Source organism: Sander lucioperca, chromosome 13 (genome assembly GCF_008315115.2).
Source record: "Sander lucioperca isolate FBNREF2018 chromosome 13, SLUC_FBN_1.2, whole genome shotgun sequence".
NCBI lineage: Eukaryota > Metazoa > Chordata > Actinopteri > Perciformes > Percidae > Sander > Sander lucioperca.
The window spans coordinates 34,061,950-34,076,227 of record NC_050185.1 but is presented as its reverse complement, the minus strand read 5'-3'; the positions used below and the strand labels follow the sequence as shown (position 1 = coordinate 34,076,227).

The 14,278-nt window shown below is 39.0% G+C and overlaps 2 protein-coding genes across 4 annotated transcripts; one reads left to right on the top strand and one right to left on the bottom strand.

Annotated features, from left to right (window-relative positions):
• Nucleotides 1-1,647: 1,647 nt before the first annotated feature.
• Nucleotides 1,648-5,134, bottom strand: zmat2 (zinc finger, matrin-type 2). Its single transcript, XM_031308227.2, has 6 exons — nucleotides 5,037-5,134; nucleotides 3,805-3,904; nucleotides 3,458-3,581; nucleotides 2,963-3,036; nucleotides 2,710-2,855; nucleotides 1,648-2,620 (listed from the first exon to the last, which is right to left on the bottom strand). The coding sequence occupies exons 1-6, from the start codon at nucleotides 5,052-5,054 to the stop codon at nucleotides 2,477-2,479; spliced, it is 606 nt and encodes a 201-aa protein (XP_031164087.1). The 5' UTR covers nucleotides 5,055-5,134; the 3' UTR covers nucleotides 1,648-2,476.
• An 815-nt stretch (nucleotides 5,135-5,949) lies between these two features.
• slbp2 (stem-loop binding protein 2) lies at nucleotides 5,950-13,934 on the top strand. Of its 3 annotated transcripts, none has more exons than XM_031308294.2 (9): nucleotides 5,955-6,097; nucleotides 7,771-7,914; nucleotides 8,581-8,661; nucleotides 9,179-9,256; nucleotides 10,761-10,904; nucleotides 11,387-11,557; nucleotides 11,772-11,934; nucleotides 12,301-12,430; nucleotides 13,147-13,934. In XM_031308294.2, the coding sequence occupies exons 1-9, from the start codon at nucleotides 6,045-6,047 to the stop codon at nucleotides 13,209-13,211; spliced, it is 1,029 nt and encodes a 342-aa protein (XP_031164154.1). In that variant the 5' UTR covers nucleotides 5,955-6,044; the 3' UTR covers nucleotides 13,212-13,934. The 3 variants fall into 3 exon arrangements, with proteins under 3 accessions (XP_031164155.1, XP_031164154.1, XP_031164153.1); XM_031308293.2 differs by having other exon boundaries at nucleotides 5,957-6,097; nucleotides 7,759-7,914; XM_031308295.2 differs by lacking the exon at nucleotides 13,147-13,934 and having other exon boundaries at nucleotides 5,950-6,097; nucleotides 7,759-7,914; nucleotides 12,260-12,424.
• The last annotated feature ends 344 nt before the right edge of the window (nucleotides 13,935-14,278 follow it).

The following is a 14,278-nucleotide window of genomic DNA, read 5'->3' as shown; positions in this document are numbered from 1 at the left end:
ATCGACCGGAGTTTAGAATGCCAACACAAAGAAAGCAAAAGGTGAGGGACATCCGGCCGAAGATGAGGGACATGCGGCGAAACTGGAACTATCCCGTGAATGAAACGTCGTCAATACAGACTACCTATAGTAGATGGTGGGCGGCACGACCCGAGTTTGAAGAAGCAGGCAGGAGTACCGACATGGAAGCTAAGAAATGTACTGCTGTAGGGGCAGCAGCTAAATGTATTTTAGCCACCTAAAAAAATCAATATCAGTTTACATGTATGCTATATTAAAAAGAAATTCACCACTCTACCTTGCCGTCAAACAGTAGTTTTACCTTGCAGAACACAGGAGTTGCTGGTCTACCACTGCCTTGATCGGTTAGTGTGTTTGTTTTGTTGGTTCCTAACCCTTTAACACACCAGTCACACAATAACACAAACTGAAGGGTAGACCAGCAACTCCTGTGTTCTCTGCAGTAAAATTGCTGGGTTTTTTTTTCAAAGGAATCTGGTGGCTTTGAAGAGAGCATAGATAACAGCTTCAGTTCCCCCAGTGTTAACTTAAACAGGGCTGACTTCTTTTTTTTTTTTTTTTTAAGACTGTCAGAAGGAAAAACCCTGATGTCCTTCCTTCTTTGTCAGCCATGACGAGTGTGATGTGACTAATAAAAGGCTGATAACAGCTCAGAAGAGACAGGACTCAACACATTATTCACAAACCTTTAGAGCCGGCGGTCTGGAGGAGGCAGAACCAGCTCGCAGGTGGATTTTAAAGGCCATGCTGACTTAAGAGAGGTGCATTCTGAGAGTGTAGATACAAAAATAAATCCCTACACGTATAAGCGGCAGTCACAGCTGACGGTAACAGGGCTGCTGTAGTGTGACAATGCAAATATTTTTTTTTGTTCAGCTTCACACTGCTTCTAAAAAAATAAATTAATTTGTAATACATGTTGCATTAGTGATATTTAAATATTGCTGTTAGTCACAACCCGGAACCACACAACTGCATGTGACAATGCTACATGTGCTTTGGTGCGTTTCCTCGGTTGCATACAGGGATCTGTTTTAGAGATAATGGCATAGCACATTCAGTTGTTTGACTGTGGGGTGATAAGTTCGACTACGTTTTTGTTTCGTTTTATTTGTGATGCAATTTGGGGATTTCAGGATTTTATTGTTATTGTTCATTTATTATATTTGTAGTTTCATCGTTTTATGAATTTAAACATCTTGGGACCATGTTGGAGATAGGAATTTCACTCTAACATGTTTTTATGACTGCAGTCCATAAAGAAATCATAACATACCATTATGTTCTCTTATATGATGCTGGTTATTTAACACGTGTGCCCATTGAGTTTTCCTACATTTGAATACATTTCACTGCATATTTAAAATGCAGACTTTGTTGAGATTTTCAAATCCAGACTGAAAACATCTTTCCTCTGTTTGATTTGTTTCCTGAATTCTGTTCTGTTGATATGAACTTTACTTTTAATTCCTGGATCAGTCCTGTTGACTCTTTGTTAAATGTGCACTGTAAATAAAGCTAGAGCTGAAGTTGAGAGATCGACACTAAAGGCAACACAAAAACACAGATGCATGTTTTTTGGTGCGTTTACTGACACAGCTAAGTAGAAGATAAAGGAAAACAACCAAATAGAAACAAAAAAAACTGTTTATTCAAATCTGACTTTTCCAACAAACTCATGTTGATAATAATACTAATATAGTAACTACTGTCTAACGTTAAAAATTAAGATTTAACAAGTTAAAATTAAATGCGTTGACATTTATAATTCACTTTAAGTATTTTTTTTAATGTCAAATGCAGACATAATACTCAGATTCTTGATATTTATATAAAAAAAAAAAAAAAAAAAAAAAAAATCACTTTTTAACTAACTATAATATTTTTCATAACCCGAATTGGAATCTTTGCATCAAAACTTTTGATTTTAACTTGTTAAATGCATTTTTTGTATGGAGAACAGCTTCTTCTGAAGGTGTTGCTAATAAAACAAAACATTTGATCTGAATGAACTTGGAACGGGTCGCAGTCCAGTCCAGTCTCGTCAACTTAAAGGAAACCGCTGCAGTTTTATTTTTGGTCCAACTGCCCATCATTTCTCTCTCAGCTCGGAGGTTTTCTAACACAGAGATTACCACAAACATTTAGAGCATGTTCACGTTCATTTTCATGTGCGCCTCCGGCAGAAAGCTGCTTAATTAAATATGGTCAGAACTGACAGTGGTGGATAAACGACCAAAAATAAGAGCCCGATTGTAGGTAAAAAAAGAAAGAATATTTTCAGGTTTAAAAGTCTGAACCAGGATGATGAAAGATGCCAGGACAGTGAGCCTGCAGCAGGACTTGCTGTTTTCAGAGTCTGGTTCTGGTCTCAGAGTCCAGCTGACTGAGAGGGGGTGGTGGGGGGGATCCCTGTCCTGGGGGGTGGTGGTCCTAACTGTGGAGCTGCAGCGCGTCAGTAAGTCTTCTTAACCGAGCCAAAGCCAGAGAAACCCATCACAGCCGCCATTTCGTCGTCCTCCTCAAAGTCCACGTCCTCCTCTGCCCGCCGTTTCCTCTCCTTCTGCTTCTCCTTCTTGTAGGCCTTCGCCTTCTCCTCCTGAAAACACAGAGGACATCGGCTGTCAAGTATGCATCCTTGACAACCCCCCCCCAGGGCCTCCACTTCCTGTCCGCTCTTCTCCTCACCTCCTCACGCAGCTCCTTTATGCGCTCCTCAAAGTGGTACTCCTTCTGCTTCTCCTCCATCTTCTTCTTGTTCACCTCGAAACGTTTCTTCACCTGATCCAAAGACGAGCGCTCGACTCGCATCGACATCCCCAGGTTCCTCTGGTCTGCTCACACACACACACACACACACACACACACACACACACACACACAGTTACTCATCAACAGACATTGAGCTGATTTATTGTCACTTCATCTTTTGTAAACTCACGTTTTTTGCCATTAATGTGATCCAGGAAGTTGATGGAGTCTTTCACGACGCAGTCACAGACGTTACAGTAGTAACTAAAAGAGAAGAAGAAGACAGCCATTCAGAGTGAGCCAACAGACAGACCGGTGTGATAAAAGCTTAATAATTAAAATTTTCAGTTTTTTGATGAAAATTTTACTTTACTCTGTCAGATCATGAAAATTCCTCCATCACTAGCCGAGACACCACTCATTTAATACGATGATTTACTTAATCAAAGTAAGGATTATGTTCCAAGGATCTTTTTATTTCATTGTTTAGGGTGAGGACGTCATAAAATATGACGACAGACATCAAAAACTTTAATAGAAGTTTGGAATGTTAAAAAAAGAAAAAGACATTTGCTACAGCCCTACTAAGATCTGTAGTAAAAGTCAGATAAAATCTGGTTCTGGTGTCAGTTTAAGAAAGGGAAGGAAAGATCATATTTGAGCTTAATCATGAAACTCTTCTTACCCGCCCATCTCAGCCTGAGGAGTGGTCTTTGTGATGACGATGGTCTTCCCCAGTTTGGACTCAAGATCCACTTTATAGTCTCTGTGGCGCAGGAGGTCCCGCTTGACCGGCGGAGCCGTTTTCCCTAAAAGAGAGAGAAAGAGAGGGATACGATTAATATGTCAGTCAAACCACTAATGGTAATAAGTGAATAATGTGAATTGCAATGATCAATAATTCAATTCTCCAAAGTGGTTTTAGTTTCTCAGACGTGAAGATTCAGACTGAATAAACTGTTTGAGGAGTCTAACAATGACTGATGGGCATTTGGAATAGAAAAGCCCTAACCCCTAAATGCATCTTCTCACCATCTCTCCTCTCTTTGTCTCTCTCCTCAGCCAGTCGTTTCTGAGCGAGGTTTTCATACTCGTCTTTGTCCCACTTCCGACGGAAGTCATTCTTACTGGACTACAAGAGAAGAAGAAGAAAAAGAAGAAGGAAGGTATTTAGAGCCAGAGAAGACAAACCTGTGCCCTTGTGGAAAACCACTGGTGGAAGTACTGTACTTTTTCTGAGGTACTTGTGCTACTTGCTATTTCTACTCCACTACATCTCAGAGGTAAATATTGTACTTTTTACTCCATTACTTAATACTTACATACATACATACTGCAACATAAAGCAATGCACATACAAATCCATTAGTAATTATAATCTAGTAATATAATATATATTTTTCTAAAATGGGCAATTCTGCACAATACCTAACGTTACTTTTACCTTTGGTACTTCTATATTTTAATGCTAACTTAATACTTTTTAGGACGTCCAGGAGGTTGTTTCAGGGAGACGAATTATCCACAGAGGGTTCCTGCTCTCCAAAACAAACGGACCCGGAACCGGTAACAACACTGAGTAGAGTAGAGCAGTTTCACGTTCAAAATCCGTGTTTTTCCGACGCGGTGCGGCTCGTAGGCAGAGGGGCTGCTCAGCTTGTTTTTCTGATAATTTAAGATTCAGACGTCCGATGACTAAAATCCTTCTTCCGGTTAAAATATATAGTTTAAACGAAGATAGCTGAAGATTTTTTTTCCACATGAGGGTCCATAATGTAACGTTATATAGTCTTGATGTAATCTGTTGATGCGTTTGTGATTACGCTTTTATTCTGAAGGAATCTGGCCGGAAGTAGTATTGTTGTTGCGGTTAGCAGAGCCAAATATTCTTTGGCAGAGCACAGACTAACATTTAGCAGAGGTGTTCTGCTTCAGCAGCGCAGCAAACAGTCATACACCAACACACATTAAAAACTAATGATTAAGGAAACATCAGTTTGAAATGTTTTATGAAACATTAGTTTTAAATTTGAAATGAAACCGGAAACGTTGACATTGTTATCTGTTATGAGGCTAGCTATTTGGTCTCTAGCTGTTAGCTGAGGTGTCGCTTCAAACGGTTTTAAACACTTTAAACGGAGTCAGCCTGAGACGTTAGCAGCACTGATAAAAAAGACATATCCGGACCGAAGTGCAAGTCACGGAACATTCAAGTCATGTTTATATATTTAACACAAAAAAAACAGATCAGATCAGGAACTCACCCCACTGCCGGACGCCATCTTGTTTACCGAGTAACAGAACAGACGGCCTCGCCTGTCGCAGTGTTTTAAAAAAGCCAAACACCGCCGCCTGCTGGAGCGGAGACGCATTATAGGCTCTGTTGAATGAATGAATGAATTATATAGGCTAATATTAATATTAATTTCATTAATAAGAGGAATAACCCACTGGATTTCACTGCTGTTATCTTCTCCATACAAAGAAAAAGCAACAATTTAACAGAAATTAGAAAGAAAGAAAGAAAGAACTTTCCTTCATAACAAAATACAGTACAATAGGCTATTTCATGCCAAAACAGGACTGCATAATGTAGGCCTATTATCCATTACTGAGCAGATTATATTATTATAACACCACATTGTCATGAAGTCATTTAGACTATCCATGGCCATGAACAATCTAAAATCCACTCAAACTCTACAAAAAAAGCAGAACTAACATAAAAGAAACATTTATCTCCTACCACAAAATGAAGTAGAAGATTTTTCCTGTGCATTTTTCTTGCTGTACTCAGCACCAAACATAAAAAGTGGTCGTGGGCCATCAACAGTCACCATTTCTCAATCATTTTATTCAATTAATTTAGTTTGAGGTCTTTACACAGTAATATAGCCTATATATATATATATATATATATATATATATATATATATATATATATATATATATATGTTTTGCTTCCAGGTAAAATCTGAACTCTCAGCATTTTCAAGTAACCTTTACACTGCTATCCTTCAGCATCCATGTTTTTCCTAGTTTATTTCTTCCAAATGTGAGTTCTGATGACTGTTATTCTCGGAGTGATTTTGTTTTTACTTTCTTTTACATAAGGCTACATAAACTCCATCATCTGCCGGACCGGAAGCAGCCCAGGTTGGTTTTGGCATGCAGGCCCCGCCCCCCTCAGGTGCGGCTCATTAAAGAGCTGTGAAAGCGGAACAATGGCGTCTGTCCGTCTGAACTGAAGGCGCCAAACTCAAACTGCAAAAATGTCAACCAGCGGAGTGGAAACGGCAGCTCAGAGCCCGCTGCTCTCCTCCAGGTCTGTAACAACAACCGGAAGCACGTTTCATATTTTTGTTATTTAAATCACAGAGCTGCACATACTAGACACGTTTCTTTTTCACACGTATCCTCAGGTCAACTGTCCCGGCAAACACCCGGATCCTACTCACAGAATATGTTGGCAAAATCAGTATCTTCCACTTTAGAAGCAGGTTTCAAAATTAGCACCATTTACCAGCCAAATGCTGGTAAAATATGCAATTGGCTGGTATATTTGCTTCACTCACCAGCCAAAAAACAATGGTAATCTTTTGAGTGGCTGGTAGAATTTGAACATTCACTAGCCATTTGGCTGGTGGACGAAAAAGTTAATTTTGAACCCTGTTTAGAAGGGGCACATTTTCCACCCAACGTCATATTTTTATTTATATTTTAATTGATTTTTATATATGCTGGTAGATCTTTGTGTGATTAACTACCTCAGGCTGCACAGAGGCTGCAACTCTCCTCTCTGATTGGTGGAAGTTATACCCACAGGCCAAGGCTTAAAAAACATCTCTCAACTGCACGATTCTCCGTTAAATATAATACTAATCTGTTATTTAATCTGTCATAAAGGACAGAACTCTTTGTAGTAAGTATATTTTATCATTCGGTGTGGTATCAGGTCAAGTTAAAAAAAATTCAATGGCCGCTTAAAACATTTGATTAGCTTATTTGTTTTTTTTTTTTTTTTTGTTTTTTTAAAGACCATTCATTTGGAATTCCCAATAAACAATAATGATGTTTGCTAGATTTATATGAATAGATAAATGCAAGAAACAATGTTTGTTTCACTTAATAAACAAAAACCCTGGTGTAAAATAGTCAAGTTAAGGAATGTAACAGTGAAATAGTAGGCTACTCAAAAAAAAAATATTTTAAAGTACTTGTAAATTGTGGTTAATAATCTAATAATACAAATCTAAAATTTCAGGATAAATTTAAAAAGCATGAAAGGCTTCTCACTCTGAGGGTGAAGATACCATATATATAAAACCGTTTTAAATGAAGGACCTTTTAGTCGTAGTCTCTCGTTGCCAGACCTAGCTCCAAGAATATTATATATCGACGACGTTTCATTTCCGGGATTGTTCAAGTGCCGCTGGAAATTCTGCCGGATGTCCGTCACTTTCCACTTTCTTTGTGTTGGCATTTTAAACTCCGGTCGATTTTTATATTTAAATCCAGACCGCTAGCTAGACTTATCTGTCCAATCTGAGTATTTTTCTTTCTTTTTTTTCTTTCTTCAATTCCAACCGTGGTTATCAAGTTTAAAAAAATAATAAATAAATAAAAAAAAATAAATAAATAAATAAAAAAAGATGAATATAGTCTGCATGAAACACTCCCAGGGTGAAGTATCTAAGATGCTTTTAGTAGTCAATTTTCAGAATATTGTAGTTGTAGCAGACCCACGTCTGAAAAAATCTAAAATCTGCGGTCGCATAGTTACGTGCCTGAGTGTAAGTGAAATTGGATTCTCTGAGCATCACGGTTGTCTTTTCCTAAGTCCTTAAAAATTCTCCTTTCCTTGACCTATGACCTCATGACGTTTCGGTCGGGGAAAGGGGTTTAGGAAAACACTAAGGACGTAATCTCTTTAACTATTCGACCGCAGCCCAGATGTGAATTTTTTTTTTTTTTTTATGTCCTCAGCTTCTGTTTCAGTCCGTGGTCATGCGTTTGTGTGAAGGGCTGGTCGGCCGCCGTGTGGAATGGCCTCCCTGACCCACTTCTGACCGCCTCCAGATGCTCCGCCCCCGAGCCGTGGCTCCTCCCCGGCTGCAGCTCCGTCTACGACAGCCTGGTCAGGTGAGAAACACACCTGGAGGTCTCTGAATGGAGCTACAAGTTCTGAAGAGCATTTCACATCATCATGATGACGACGACATCTTGAATTTCTGCATTGATTGGTTGAAGGGTCCCCGTCTGTTTAGAAGTACTCCGATCTTTTACTGAAGTAAAAGCAGTAATACTACAGTGTAGAAATACGGGACTTCATGCTGCAATATTTCCCCTCTGAGATGAACTAAAAGTATAGCATAACATGGAAATGTTCAAGTGAAGAACAAATACGTCAATTGTACTGAAGTGCAGTACTTACGTAAATGTACTTAGTTTATTCCCACCACTGTTCATCAATACACCGGAAACATGACGAGAGATTTTATAAACTGATTTCAAACATGACACAAAGTAAAATATCAACGTTTTGTATCCAACATCAAACACTATCAGCAGGTGGATTTTTTTAATTTTATATTTTTATTCCAGCTGATAAAAACCAATCTCCATATTTCGATGTAATTTTTATACAGCAGATATTTTACTGAATAATCAAGAGATGGGTGGGGGTGGGCGAAAAAAGTTGGTGATTAGAAGGAACCAGTTCACATAAAAACAGTATAGGTCGAATCTCCCACTCATTGATTACTTCTTGCTGTCTTGTCCTCTTCCTCCTCCTTCTCTTCATCACAGTAACGTCTCTCCTACACCGTCTCCTCCTGCTGCCAGCAGCCCGCGAGGACGAGAGAGAGCTGCCAACAACAAACCTCGCAGGTCTGACAACTTTATGTAATTTATTTCAAAGAGCAGAGACTTTGAAAGGTCAGAGTTGAGGGTGGCTAGAAAAAAATATTCACATTGTATAATGCTGAATGTTGCACGATGTTTATTTTTGCATCAATTTGAACAGCCAAGATAATTGAATTATTAATGTTAATTTACACAACAGAAAGAAACTTGAACGCCAACTTGCTTCATGTCAGAGCAGCCACAGTAACTCGGTCAATAATACTTCAGCTCAGAAATGTTAAGTTTCTCTCAGAGTCAAATGTTCAGATGGATACCACTCATGTCTCTACAGTGTATATAGGAAGTTGCTTAGCATAAAGACTGAAAACGGATAGACTAAATTACTTTGAAGTTCAATTCTTTGTTTTTTATAAATTATACAGTGTGCGTGTGGATACTACTACTACTACTACTACTACTACTACTACTACTACTACTACTACTTGTCCTAAACAATATCCACCCTGTCTGCAGTCACGCTAAACTGTCTGTCTTCCTGCAGGCCGTCCATATTGGAGCGTTGTATCCTCAAAGTATCCACCAGCAGTGTGGCTGTGGGGACGGACGATCTGGACAAGAGGTCAGTACACTCTGAACCCAGCTGCTCAACAAACAGAAAACGTTTAACCCTCATGGGACATTTTCCCTTTATTTTTAATTAATTCAGGCTGTGGTAATTTTGGCAAGGGGTGAGGTTTTATTTTTTATAAAATAAGTCTATAGTAAACTGTATCCAAAATACAGACACTCAGACCCTGTCCCATTTAAAACCAAAAATGTTTGATCCCACGGCCATTACAGAATAAAAGCATGCATTCCTTTATATCAGGCTTTGAATCTAGATCCCTGGCTTCAAAATTGTAGTTTTTTTTTCTATTTTCCACCAGATTCATTTTCTCATGTTTGCACTGTGGGGCAAAACATGCTATTTTCCTGGTTTCACTTGCAGCTTGGTTTGTTTGTTCATTTGTTAGTCTATTAGCAGGATTATGGAAAACCTACTGATTTTCATGAAACTTGGTGGAAGGTTGTCGAATGGGCCAAGGAAGAACCCATTACATTTTTAGCAGATCAGATTCACTGGGTGGACATTACATTAACATTGTGATCATTAATGTGGCGTCGGAACAATTTGAAAAATGAGTTCCCGACTGGTAAAATTCTCACTGCATTAACATTGTGAGATAGGGCATTGCTATGGCGGAGGTCTGTGCTCTCCCAAGGGCCCTTCTAGTTGCTACTGTGCTATGGAGAACTATAGTGTTTGATGCAATGCATCAAAATCATTGTTGCCATCATTGACCTTTTTTTTTTTTTGGCTCTTCATTGACTTAATTAATGCATCGACTAATTAACAAATGTCAAAGATGCAGGGTTGCAATATTTTATAAAAAATCTTAAATATTGAAACTAGAATATGTGAAATCCTGAAATGAATATGGCAAGGATCTCTTTATTGTGAGATTAAAGAACATTAATGGCAGGATGTCATCTCTATGTTGGCTGAGCTACAAGTAATTTATAATTATAAAATAATATACATTGATATTTTTTACATCTTCTTTGGAAAGATGTTTTCATAATTCAGGTTGTATTATGTTCTGGGACTTCATGGTGCTTTACAGAGACAGTACCACAATCTTTCTCCTCCCGTTCCATTAAAGGGGCAGCTCAACCAAAACACAAAAAGAAATTGCAAATAGTTTAGATTTAATGTTCAGGTTTTTATGTCTGCTTCCACCTTTTTTAATACAAATGAGGTGAATGGAATTTAATGTGTTACTCCCAGCATTAAAATAATTTAAAAGAAAATCCAGCAGCAGAAAGTCTCTCCAGAACCAGTGCCCAACACAGGGCGTTGATGACATCAAAGCTTGCGGTCGTCCTCTTTGAGATTTGGTGGCTGTGACATTCCAAAATGTCAAGCAGTGAAACCATCATGCATGTGACTGTGCGTCCTTGTGCACAAGATGCAGACTAATAAGAAATCCACTCGAAAAAAAATAATTTACTCATGGTGCTACTAGTGGTCAAACGCTCCACAGGGTGTCTTTTGTAATTGAGCCTATATCTGGTCCCTGCAGGCCCCCTCTCGGTCGCTGTCACCCTCGCATCCCGGACCCAGCCAACACTGAGACCAACGCTGCAGTTATGAAGCGCCGGCAGAAACAGATTCAGTACGGCAAAAACACCAGTGGCTACCAGAACTACCTGCAGCAAGTCCCGAAGTGAGAAAATCCAAAATTAACGTCCATAAATCTACTTAGAAATCATAAGGGGGGAAAAAAAAGAGGCTGCAGAACTTGCCTGAGAATCATGTTTTTAAATAAAAAAAAATTTTTAGCATCAAAGTAATCCAGTGACAGTTGCACATTTTAATGGAGACTAAATGAAAACAAATGTAGACTAAAATGTCTGTAAAAAGAACAGCAGTACCTACCTGTAGCTGACATTACAACCATTTGATGAGCTTTTACAGAGTCTGGATCTGATTCATTATTTCTGTCGTCATTTTGGTTCACAAACGGGCCTACATGTTGGTATAGGCAAGTTGGCATTAGCAATTGATTAGCAATAGCATTTTTGACTTTCCCACTGAGCTGATAAAATGCAGCGGAAGGAAACATGATTCAGTTATTAAAAGAGAAACGTAGAATAATCGGTGACTATGTCGTATCTGCTCTTTAAAATCTGACCACTCCTCCTTTAGACATATGAGGGATCCTAAGCTCCACCCGTCCACTCCCAATAAGTACAGGAAGTACAGCCGGCGCTCCTGGGACATGCAGGTTCGTCTGTGGAGGCGAGCACTGCACCTGTGGGACCCTCCGACTGACAACCAGCCAGACGCCGCTGACACACAGGACCCAGTGGAGCAACTGTGGGTGGAAAGTCTGTCTGTCTGAACTAGAGCTGCAACTAATTATTTATTGTGATTTATTTCTTGGATTAATTAATCATTAGAAGTTTGGGGTATTGTGATTGACGTTCAGTATTTTAAGGGGAAACTTTTGGTTAGAAACTTTTTTTTTTTTTTTTTTTTTATGACTCTTCGTGGTAAATTGAGCTCCTTTTTTGTCATTGACTTATTTCAGGCAAAGCCAGCTGGCGAAGATGACCTCTGACCTGTGTGAGGATGGAGGAGACAAGCAGAGAGAGAAGGAGACTCCAGCAGCCTCTAAAGCCTCCTTTGTGTCTCCTCTGTCTGCCATGATGTCACTGGATGGGCCTGGAACCTGGAACGTCCCGCTCTCTCCGGTAACGACTCAACAGCCAGATTAATAACATAGTATCTTTTTTTAATCTTTAAAAACACAAATGTTTAGTTTTTATATTTCCTAAAACAGCTGGTCACTGTATTTTTTAAAATCAAACAAATGGGAGGAATAGTGCATTTGTTGGACTATTTTCAGCAGCAGATTAATCCACATTTGGTGCTTTAGTGAGTATGGGGCAGCAGGGCTGAAGCAGGATTTAAAAAACGTTGAGGTCATAAAGCCAAACTAAACCTTTTTTATAGAGTTGTTTTTAGGGGAAAATGTCGGATGCTTTGCACAGCTCCAACATTTTTTTTTCTATAAAGACCTGGAGGAAACTTGTTCATCGCAGTTTTCGTCCTGTCAGGAGGCAGAGATGAACCACAGGACTCTTCGCTCTCCTCCCGGCCTGAGCTACTCCTTCAGCAATCGGCAGCCCACTAATGACAACATGACCGACTGGCTCCGCCTCCTGCTGGAGGCCGACAACGGCCAAGGTGAGGTCACAGGAGAAAGTATTAAGACATTTTACTTGGTAAAAATAGTAATACTACACTGTAGAAAGTGAGTTAAAAGTCCTGCACTCCAAATCTTACTGAAGTAAAAGTACTAGCATCAAAATATGCTTAACAGTACCAAAAGTAAATGCTTATTATGCAGGAGAATATATATTATTGTATTTATAATTATTGATGCATGCCTGTGTTCATCACTTTAATGTTACAGCTGGTAGCAGATAATATAAATACTCAAGTCCAAACTTGAGGTAGTTGAACTAAAGTACAGTACTTGAATACATGTACTACTGGATCAGAGGAAACTCAAAACGTAATGACCTTTTCAGTGTTTACCGTCAAAGTCTTAAAACAGAACAACATAAAACTTGCTCAACTACCTCAATAATAATAAAACAGCCGTAGTGTCTTATCAGTGAAAAATAATTCCAACGATCAGCTTTTTGTTCAGGCATCTCCTCAAAGATTTACAAATAACTGAAGTTTGAAACTGGTCGGAGCAGTAATATAAGATATTGACACGGCGTATTTGGGGGAATAAAGTGTCTCCGGTTTCTTAGCTATAGAAGCTCTGAGAAATTCTGTAAACTGTTAAACCACAAGTTCCGGACCTCTTCGATCTCTCAAGTGTCTTCATTTTTTTTTGCATTTCATCTGACTCGTTGAATTAATTTATTCCGTTTTTTGTTTTCTGGTAGATTTCGGCTCTGATGACCAGCAGGTTCCTGTTTTCTCTGACCAGCTCTTGTGGAATCCGTACTGAAAAGTCACTGGATCTCCACTAAACAAGGTTTAGTTGTCTTGTCAACGTTTCAACTCCTCGATTTATCGTCGATAACTCGATGGGATGTTGTTGATCCTGAATGTGTTGGAGTAAAGTTTGTTTCCAGTACATTTGTCTTTTTAAGATGGTTGAAGATTTACTATAACGACAGCAGGGATGTGATTGATCCTTGATCCCGAGTTACATCCGCCCCTCCACGAGGAGTGCTGCAACCTGAAGAGAACTGAGAGGAACCACCCTCCTCTCTCAGCTGAACACTTTGACCTGAGCATGGTACTTTACTTTGCACTTTATATATTTCTGTTGAACTGCATCAGATGGAGCACTTCCCACCTGCATCATGTTTTAGTTTTGAGTCCTGCACTGATGGAAAAGCTGCTATTTCTTTGGTACTTTAAGTCACATTAACTGTATTACTCCCATTTGGTGTCACTTTATTGCCTCTCTGCAGGCTGTTGTCTTTGTCCCACCGTCACCTTCATGCTCTGTCTGGATGAGCAGCTCCTTTCTCTACCTCCCCATGTTTTTTCTAAAAAACAAAAACCTTGATTAATGGAGGGGGAAACAGCTGTCACTTTGTGTTGTGAGTTTTCTTTTACTTTTTTGTGTTTCCCAATTTGTCATTTAATGCTGCTTGAATATCGAGAGCAAAGCTGAAAGATGTGATTAATAAAGATGTAAATAAAGTGTTATAAATTCGCAGGCTGACCTGTTTTTTTTTTTTTTCTTCTACAGACCTAAATATGTATTGGTCCCCATTGGACAGTGTACAAGGGTTGGGCAAGAGGGGTGGCATGTTTCATAATCTGTCCATGGCTGTAGGATATTTGGAGGTACAAATAGCAGCTGTTTAATATTCAAATTAGACTATTTCAAGTTATTAATTTGACATTAATTTATTACAGTGAATAGACAATGTAACAGACTGTACAGTTTATTGCCAACAACCAGGCCTTTGAACCTGAGTCTGAACACATTTTTACAAATGTGCATCCCTTTTTAGAACCTGATTGAACGTTTTAGCGAACTTTAAGAGTAGATGTTAC

What these genes read in the sequence shown, in the direction of transcription:
- zmat2 (XM_031308227.2), bottom strand. An exon ending in AGACAAAGAGAGGAGAGATG is followed by an intron (nt 3,582 to 3,804) that starts GTGAGAAGATGC and finishes TCTCTCTTTTAG; the next exon opens with GGAAAACGGCTCCGCCGGTC. An exon ending in TAAAGGAGCTGCGTGAGGAG is followed by an intron (nt 2,621 to 2,709) that starts GTGAGGAGAAGA and finishes CTGTGTTTTCAG; the next exon opens with GAGGAGAAGGCGAAGGCCTA.
- slbp2 (XM_031308293.2), top strand. Translation starts at nt 6,045, where the DNA reads ATGTCAACCAGCGGAGTGGAAACGGCAGCTCAGAGCCCGCTGCTCTCC. An exon ending in GTCTACGACAGCCTGGTCAG is followed by an intron (nt 7,915 to 8,580) that starts GTGAGAAACACA and finishes TCTTCATCACAG; the next exon opens with TAACGTCTCTCCTACACCGT. An exon ending in TACCTGCAGCAAGTCCCGAA is followed by an intron (nt 10,905 to 11,386) that starts GTGAGAAAATCC and finishes CTCCTCCTTTAG; the next exon opens with ACATATGAGGGATCCTAAGC.